The following is a 9,833-nucleotide window of genomic DNA, read 5'->3' on the forward strand; positions in this document are numbered from 1 at the left end:
TTGCTTCCTTTCCCCCCACTTTTCAAGGGAAGGCAGTGTCCATATCTTTTCAATAAACACATACGCAAAGCTGGTGCTTCCTGGGGAAGAATGATGATGAATTGGGAATTGTTGCAGTCTGAGAGGCTTTGATATGCTTTTAATGCTCTGCTCTTATATGCGCCAGCATCTGGTGTTAGAAGAACAATGACTGAAAAGTGACAACACAGTTGCTTTTTGCATTGTTTGCTTAGCCTCTAGAGCAGCCTTTCCCAACCAGTGTGCCTCTGGATGTTGTTGAACCACAACTCCCATCTTTCCTGACCATTGGCAATACTGGCTGAGACTGATGGGAGTTGTGGTACAACAACATCTGGAGGCACACTGGTTGGGAAAGACTGCTCTAGAGGAAAGGTATTGTCAGAGCTTGGAAAAGTTACTTTTTTGAACTACAACTCCCATCAGCCCAATCCAGTGGCCATGCTGGCTGGCGCTGATGGAAGTTATAGTTCAAAAAAGTAACTTTTCCAAGCTCTGGGTATTGTTACATGTTCCCTACTTTCCCAAGGTTGTTACTAGGAAAGTAGTGTGCAAGGAAGACAGGGTTATCTCTTTTCTCTTCAGCATCCATCCAAATGAAAATCACCTCCCCTGCCCTCACCCCATGGCTATGAACCTAGAGGGAAAGTTCCTATTGGGGCCAATGGAAACTTTTTTCTAAGGCTCATAGTTGTGCAGGGGGTGATTTTTATGCCAATCGCAGCTGGAGAGGAAAGAGAAGGTTGCAGTCTCATTAACAACTCCCCTGCCCTGTACCTGTAACTAATTAAAGAAAAATGAAGACAGCTAAACAGAGTAATATAGTTGGGCCCTCTTCCTTATTTTCTGCTTAATTCTGGCTGCATTCACATTGGGAATTTACAGTGAAATGGCCACTTTTTGTTCACTCATTTTTAAACAGGCCATCTGCATGACATTGTGAACAAAACATCCCCCTTTCATGTATTTCCTGTTCAATTTCCATTTTTCCCCTCAGAGCTCAGAAAGTCCAACTTTAAAATAAAATTCAAAAAATTCTCCCTGGGATAGCTGCACAGTTTCCCAAAGTGTAGATGACCTATCCTGCTGCCATTCTGGCTGATTATGTCGTGTATAGATTGCTCTAGCTAGCCATTTTCTCCATTGCTTTGGCCATTTCCTAATTTGTGGTCTCTCTCTCTCTCTCCTCTCTGGGAAACAGCTCCATCACTAAAACCTTTCCCTTTCCTGATAGCACTGTCATAATATCAGTTCTCTTCTCCCTCCCCACAAATTGCAGCAGAGGTGTAATGATCAGGAGTGCAGTGAGGGGGAGAAGAGAGTATTTAACTTGCTTGTTTCAAAATTATTAAATGAATCAAATTTATTTTGGAAGATAAGGGTAGAGACACACTGTTCCGCCAGTTTCAGTGCATCTCCACCTCTCTTTTCTGAAAATGGGGGCACATGGCGCTAGTTAAACCTTGCCCCTTTTTATTGTAAAACCTGGTGGGATCAGCTCAAAAGCGTGTTTTTAAAAATTCAGCTTTAAACAGATTTTGCAACTGATTGGCAGATCAACCCATTACCCTTCCAGGTGTGGCCAATTGAAACACTTTGCTTTAGGCAACTGGTATGTTCACAGCCTTAGATTAGATTTTAGCTCTCATTTTTATCTCCTTTTCTTATTTTTCCTCCTTTTCTTTTTTTTTCTGGTTATGAAACAGCATAACTTCCTGTCACTCCTGTTCTGTGTAAACTATTCAGGCTAATGTAGGGGAGTAACTGAGTAGCATCAATCAGTCTGTCTCCCTATGAATCAAACACACTACACCTAAAGTGGGTAACTGGGGGAGAAAAAGATGACAGGATCAATGTCGGTTTTCCTTTGCAGCAGACTACATTTTTTAAAAAATCTTTTGGCCTTTGGAGCATTGCTTTCACTTCTGCTAAGTTGAGACCACATCGCACAGTCAGAATGTTTTTTGTTAAGATGTAATCACTAATGTCAGTACTATAAATAACCCCACCAACACACATACAAATCTCAGCTCTAGTTTAAAAATAAAATAACTTAATGTAAAGGCAGTACTAAACAAATTTTTGTTTCCATCAGTACTTTGTTATGGGTTGAGAGGACTTAATACTGTTACAGATATAAAAACAAGATGGTCTCTACCCTGAAGGGTTACAATTTAAATTGGACAGTGGACTGCGGGTTGTGGGCGGAACAAAGATGGTTATGGAAGCTATATTTGACAATCATTACTACTGCTGGGTCAATTACTACTACTACTACTACTGTTCTTTGCTTTTTACACTGAAGTGTCTAGAACTGACTTACATAATAAAAATAGAAATAACAAGAAACATTAAACCAAATATAAAAACAGCAGTAAAACAAGTATATATCCAAAACTATATATAAAAGGTAGAAATCCTGCCTACCCCACTTAAATGGATAAGCACAAAACAGAGGCCAGAGACATAACTATTTACCTTCCCAATTAAGGACAAAAGGCCTGGGTAAATAAAAATATTTTGCCTGGCACCTAAAAACAGACAATGGGGAGAGCATTCCATAAGTGGGGAGCCACAACTGAAAAGGCCTGTTCTCACCCTACACATCTCCCTCAGGTGAGGCACACAGAGAAGAGCCTCGGATTAAGAGGCAGGGTCTAGGCTGGTTCATGTGGTCCTTGAGGTATTGGAGTCCTGAGCCACATAAGACTTCATAGGTCAAAACTAGCACTTTGAATTGAGCCAGGAAATTAAATGGTAGCTAGTGCAGTAATGCCAGTATTGGTGTTATGTGCAGTTTGGTCAGGGAATTTTGTACCAGCTGTCATTTCCAAACTATCTTCACAGGCAGCCCCAAGTATAACACATTGCAATAATACTACTGTAACAGATAGTGATTTATTAATTATATCATCAACAACAACAAAACAGCTGCTTTAAGTTAGGTCCACTTTGATGAGAGAATGTGAGGTATAAATCAATCAATAAATCTCTGAATCGCAATCTTGATTCTCCCCTTGCTTCCCCTGGTCCGTGAATCTCCATGAAGGGTTAAAAAAACTTATTTGAAGCAGATTGGAATTTTAAAAAAATATCTAGCTTGCAGAGGCAGTGCAAATTGCAACTCTGTACATACCCTTCTTGTTTAAAGTGGCACGTAGATGACATTATTAATTTAGATTTTAGTGATCACTTCACCACAGAATAAAAGAAAGGAATGACATGAACTAAATACAAGGGGCAGTGGTAGTGATGATGTTTATTTTACTTTTGTTTGGAAAAGCCCTTTTACTTTAGTGCGGGAAAAATTATTGTCACTTGCAATTCTCTGCAGCTGCCATGTGAAGACCAGATAATCCTTTTGAAAGGCTGTTGTATGGAGATTATGTCCCTCAGAGCAGCAGTTCGCTATGACCCTGAGAGCGAGACTTTGACACTAAATGGGGAGATGGCAGTGACAAGGGGTCAACTGAAAAATGGAGGTCTTGGAGTAGTATCAGATGCCATTTTTGACCTGGGCATGTCACTGTCATCATTCAGCCTAGATGACACGGAAGTCGCCCTTCTTCAGGCTGTACTGCTGATGTCTTCAGGTGAGTATGAAAATATTTTAGGCATTGTACTACTAGTTATTAGTCAGCAAGCCTAGCTGTCATGCACTCTATGATCATTCTAGAGAAGCTCACTGTAACCCCTTCAGAACATGCTCTATAAGAGTTACAACATAGTATTACAACCTCCTTTACAATGGAAAACATCTATTAAATGCAGTATATTCCAGATCACTGCATGTAATTAAGAACGAAACTCAGACTTGTACTAATGGAGAATTAACAAAGCATAGTGTACACACATATTGTACTCCTATAGGTAAAATTCTCAGGGCAGTATCCAGTGCCTTTGTTCCATTAGTGCAAGGATTTCTGCTTGCACAATGGAACTTTCCCCCCTCTCCTCCTCTAATATGTGCTCTGCACCCTCCCCAAATATGCTGTGGGGTGTTGGAGGAAAACCCAGAACAGATTTAGGGGACATGGGGAGAGGAGAGGGTGAGAAGTTCAATTGCAGAAGTGTAAATTTTATATCAATAGAATGTGAGAATTAGCACTACTTTGGTTACAAGCCTCAATAGACAACTCAGCTCTGGCTATCTTTAGGAAAGGCAGGATATATATATTTTAAATAATTAAATGGGTGTGTGTACACACACATACGTATGTTCACTCCCAAGTCTTTGTTGCCAAATGCGTTTCAACATGCTTGGCTCCATCAGTGGCATACAATTAGAAGTGTTTACAAGTTTAGTCCAAGTAATCATCCATCTTTTTAGCTATTTTTGTAACTTTTCCATGGATAGCATCCCTGTCCCTGCTTATGATTTGTTTCTAAAGTTGTAAAAGTGTTAGCATCATTGTTTTCCATGAGTAGTCAATCAACTGCAACTTCACTAGCATCCTTATACAAACCATAAACATGGTTGCTTTTTAACAAAGCAGAATTCAGAAGATGTGAAGAGTTAACTGGAAAAGTGACCTGTGAATGTCCCATGACAGTGATGGAGAAGGGCCATGGCTCAGTGGTAGAGCACCTGCTTTGCATGCAGAAGGTCCCTGATTCAGTCCCCAGCATCTCCAGATAAGACTGAGAAAGGCTCTCTGCCTGAAGCCGTGGAGAGCCACTGCCATTCAGTGTTGACAGTATTGAGCTAGATGGACTAATTGTCTGACTCATTCTAAGGCAACTCTCCATGTTCCTGCCTATTATCACTTTAGTTGAGGGGAGGTTTTTGTTGTTTTTGGGTTTTTTGCTTGGGAGGCTGGCTGAAAAATCTTTTGATCAAAGTGAAATTTCACAAGTAGCAACATTCTGAGACCCCAAAACAAGAATGAGATAGGTTAATCCCTAGGTACGCCAAGCTTGTCTAGCCCATCTCACATTCCACCCTGACTCTTGGCCATGAGCCTCTGAGCATTCAAGACCAAAGCTTAGTTCAGGAATATTCCCAGATGGTCAACCTTCTCTTTCAGCAGTGTGAACTCCATTGAAAATAAAGCAAATCAGTAGTCCTTGTGTGGAATTCTAAGGGCCTTTCACCCATATGGTTTTAACCAGTGGAGACTGGTGGCTCCGATGTCAGTGGGGCAGTGAATCTGCTCCAGGTATTAGTCCAAACTTTCAAGGAGCTATTGAAAGCTCCTTGATCTGCTTTGCCTATTTTCTAACCCTCTGTTTTTCACAAGACTGGTTCTCTGGAGCTTCAGGGAAGCCGTGGGAAATATGGATTGAAATCAGCATAACTCCCTGTCCAGGTTTTCTGGCAGTAAATGCTGAGCAGATGGGATAGCACACTGTTGAAGAGACCAAGGTTTTGCCCTGTTCAGTACACAAAAGGGTGGTCTTTCAGTTGTGGCAGAACAAGCCATTGTTTATGCCACCACCAGGTGCAGACAATGGGGTGGCGGTGGCAGTGGGGGTGCTCTCCTGAGCTCCTGACAGCTGAGCCACTGCTGCTTTCTGGGACTGAGAGTGGGAGGGGCAAGACTGGGGGAAGGTCGATGCTGTGCAAATGCACTGGCAGAGCAACCAGTGTGTTTGCTCAGTGCCAAGCTTACCACAGCCTTGCCTCTTCTACACTCCCTCCTGGTACACAGCAGCGAGTCAGGTGTCAGAAGGTCATCCCACAACACCATCTGCTATTGGCCACCACTGTTGTGGGAGCTGTATGGAGCTAGCTTGGAAATCATTGGCCGTTAACCTGGGCCATTCGTATGTCACTTAGCTTTGCAGTTAATTAATTATATCCACAGCTAAAGAATCCTTTTTAATTGGTGGCCAGCAGTCATTTGGGGCAAAACAGACAAATCTATCTACTTTGCCCATTTTCCAGCCCTCTGTTTTTCCCAAGACTACTTCACACTGGTTCTCTGAAGTTTCAGGGAAGCCGTGTCAGGCTGAACTTGCACTGGGAAATATAGTGGAAGACTTTCACTGAGTGAAACCAATTTATTAAAATTTGACTGAGCTCTGCAGAAGGTAGTTTTTAAGGAGAACGAAATGCATGCAAGGGAATAACTTAGGTCTTTTATCTAAATTATGCAGATCGCCCGGGTCTCGTCAGCGTCGAGAGAATAGAAAAGTGTCAAGAGGGTTTCCTCCTGGCATTTGAACACTACATTAATTACAGAAAGCATCACATTGCACATTTTTGGCCAAAACTGCTGATGAAAGTGACAGATCTACGAATGATCGGCGCCTGCCATGCTAGCCGCTTCCTGCACATGAAGGTGGAATGCCCAACAGAACTCTTTCCCCCTTTGTTCCTGGAAGTTTTTGAGGATTAAAAAGACTGGAGAGGTTCTCAGAAATCCTATAGCACTACTGGGTGTCTATCATTCCATTCCATTGCCTAGTATTCTTCCCCACCACCATCACCACCTTCCCCCACCCCCCCAGCCATTCCCATTTTGTTCAACTTTGTTTTTGTTTGGAGGATTACTTTTAATAGGCACAAATGAATATCTCCCTTCAATGCGGGTACTTGTAACAGTTGCATTTGTGTGTGTGTGTGTGTGTGTGTGTGTGTGTGTCAGTCCTTTCGATGTGAATCCTTTGAAGTTTGACATTGGAAATACAAATGAATTCACCAGCAATGCAGGAGGTCATAAACTCACACTCATCACTGTTTGGAGAGATGGAGAAATAAGCTGAAGTGTCAGGAAAACAAATGGATACTTAGATCTTTATATTTTTGGATTCTGCCATGTTTTGTATGGTATTATCTCACTTTCAGGGCATGAGACCTCTTTGCTGAGGTATTTGATACAATTGGCTCACCTAAATCCCAATTGAAATTGATAGCCCTGTCTAACTTTGCCTGATTGCACCCATAGTTTTTAGTGATTCTTGCCTGCACTTAAGATAATGCATCTTCATCTAGCCAAAGCCTTTCATCATTGCCATCATAGCTTTAAGGTCATAATAGGTATGACCCATAATGGATATGACTTTTATACCTTTAAATCCATTTTAAAACCTAGCAAATCAGTGTTTTAACAGTATTCCAAAAGGTGAGCTAAGTCCCTTATTCGTTTCTGTTTTCCATAATTTATCAGGGATGTGTGTGCACAAGGCAGACATACTAGAATAAGAACTGGCATTCTGATTCTCCTAAAAACAATTTGATTTCATGTTGCAAAATAGGAAAAGATGCCACATTCATCATCCTTTTTTTTTTTTTTGCAACCTGATGGCTTTTGCCACAGTTCATTTTTTTTGTATGGGTGCAGGAGCTCTGTATGATGAGATTGGGTAACTTGCAACCCCCAAGATGATCATTGGCCATGCTAGCTGAGGCTGCTGGAGTTGTTGCCCAGCAACATCTAGAGGGCTACATGTTCCTGCTGCAAGGGTTGCCTCATTCATTTCCATGGAGGCAGCAGGCTGACAGGCACAGGGAGATCTGAATAAGGCAATCCATGTTATGCATGAGCGCTTTGTGCCTGTCTGATGCTTCCATGACTCTAGATTGGGATGATTTACTTTAAAGGAAGAGCCAGCTTTTTTCCTGAAAACTCAAGCATATAAATTAAGGTTAACCAATGTGATGCCCTCCAGGTGTTGTAGATTACAACTTCCATCAGCCCCAGCCAGCACAGCCAATGGTCAGGGAGGAGGGGAGTTGGAGTCCATAACATTGAGAGGGCACTGTGTTGGCTACTCTGGTATAAATGATCCTGGAAACACATGCAAGAGAAATTAACGCACCTCCAAAGTACAAATACACTAGTTGTCTTTGTACTTAAGACTCTACAGTTTTATCCCAATGATTTAAGGACCATACCCACAAGCACGTTGGGGGCTTGTTATCCATTCGTAGTAACTTTTTTTGACATTGTGTATGGAATATTGAGATGAAAATGGTAGTCTGAATGCTCTTCCATTACCCAGTGCCAAAAGTCATTTGCAGTGGTGGGCTAACCTGAGAGCTGGATCTATGGAGTACTTTGATGACTACTGCTTTTCCTTTCCATCTATAACAATCCTCAGACAAAACTCCCCATAAATGGAAAATAAGCTTAAATTTGAGCTAATCTAAACCTCTTTTACATCCTTTTCCCCAGCAATGATATTTGTGCTGCGTTTGAGACTTAATTTTATGTATTTTTCCCACTTCCCTGAAAACAATTTTTTTCTGCTGATATGTTAATAAGACACTGAGCAGTACAAGATCTGCTGCTGCTGTGTTCTATTAATCTACAATCATGGCACCAGTATGCCTGGGGCTGTTCTGATAGTGATGTTTAGGAGGACTAGAATGCAGATCCTGAAACGTATAACATGAAATGCTCTCAGTTTAGTGTGATTCATCAGAAAAGGCCTCTTGTCTTTTTTTTGCAATTCAGCAAACTTATTCTCGAGAGCAGAGCTTGGAAAAGTTACCTTTTTAAACTACAACTTCCATCAGCCCCAGCCAGCATGGCCACTGGATTGGGCTGATGGGAGTTGCAGTTCAAAAAAGTAACTTTTCCAAGCTTTGCTCAAGAGTATGTTTTATTTTGTCATTCTGTCCTGTGGATTCACATATCAGTAAGTAACAAAGGTTATAGACTCTTTCATTGCCTGTTTGCAATCACTCTTACAGTGACTGTAACCCAGGACTAGGATCCAAAGAAATATGCATCTAGTTACATGCAGCCAATGGGCTTCGTGCTTGCATTTCTTGAAAAGCAGTTCCCATGTCACATGGCAGACTCCTTTTGCAATAAACAGAAATTTATGTGTTATGGTATGTGTTATGGTATGGGAGTCTGTTTCAAGAAGAAAATTCAGCAAACCCTGGGTCTTTAGATCCTACTCCAGAACAATAGCTAAAAACCTAGATCCAGAGACCCATTAGACTCTGGAAAATTCTGTACTCAGGAAGACTTTCACTGCGGACAAACTGAGTTATTTCATTCCATTAGCAAAGGAAGTCTTTTGAATGCTCACATACCAAATTGTCATCCAGTCTGCCTCACAAATACCTTTGTGAACATTATGTCCATAGTCCCATAATCCAATACAACGTTATGTGTGCTTAAACTCAGTGATCTCAATGACTGATTCCTAAACATGCTGGTGTATTTTTCACAGTCTAATGAATGGGGGTGGAGGAATGCTCCTTAAACAATCACAGAAGAAACACAGGCAGCACATTGACTTCATATTTTAAAACTTTTATAAAATAAAATTCCAGGCTGCTTTGCTGTAAAACCTACATCCATAGGTCAAGTGTAACACAGACCAATGCACTGATGAAGTATCTAAAAGGCTGCATGGAGGGTGTTCTCTCGATGGTCCAGGTACATCTATATAACCTAATATTGCCTGCCTCCACAGAGAGAGTTGTTGCCATAAGAAAGACCAGTTATAGACTCTTGTGATGCCTTTTGTTTCACAAAGCCTTTGATGGCGTAAGAATATGCAAAATTTCAGAGTAAAGTTCACATGGTCTTTCACCAGCTTAAGTAATTTAAAAATGCTTATCCAAAAATTGATTGGATCAACTCAGGGAATTTTCAAAAGATTAATAAATTTAAAATGTAACAATAGATCAACAATCTGCCTAGGCAAATACATTGTCAAATATCTGCTTTATAAATATTACTGACAAATTTATAGGAAGTTGGAACTGGCCCTTGTCAGCTTATTTAATAAGGAAAGGAGTTTGAAAGTGCTACAAACATCTCCCTTGCAAGTCCTGTTGAAATAGATAGGATATTTCCTTACGACTATTGCATCCCAGGGTCTGTAAACTTTAATGTTTGATTTCCTGG

The 9,833-nt window shown here is 41.0% G+C and overlaps 1 protein-coding gene across 28 annotated transcripts in view; it reads left to right on the forward strand.

The window, feature by feature from the left end:
• Positions 1–6,388, forward strand: part of THRB (thyroid hormone receptor beta) — a 382,718-nt gene extending 376,330 nt beyond the window's left edge. For all 28 annotated transcript variants that reach the window (XM_061587712.1, XM_061587724.1, XM_061587730.1 and 25 more), the window contains 2 exons: positions 3,353–3,611; positions 6,118–6,388. In XM_061587712.1, coding sequence (XP_061443696.1) covers positions 3,353–3,611; positions 6,118–6,359 — 501 coding nt within the window. In that variant the 3' untranslated portion in view covers positions 6,360–6,388. The remainder of the gene's footprint in view (positions 1–3,352; positions 3,612–6,117) is intronic.
• The last annotated feature ends 3,445 nt before the right edge of the window (positions 6,389–9,833 follow it).

The sequence above is a fragment of the Rhineura floridana genome, chromosome 10 (assembly GCF_030035675.1).
Source record: "Rhineura floridana isolate rRhiFlo1 chromosome 10, rRhiFlo1.hap2, whole genome shotgun sequence".
NCBI lineage: Eukaryota > Metazoa > Chordata > Lepidosauria > Squamata > Rhineuridae > Rhineura > Rhineura floridana.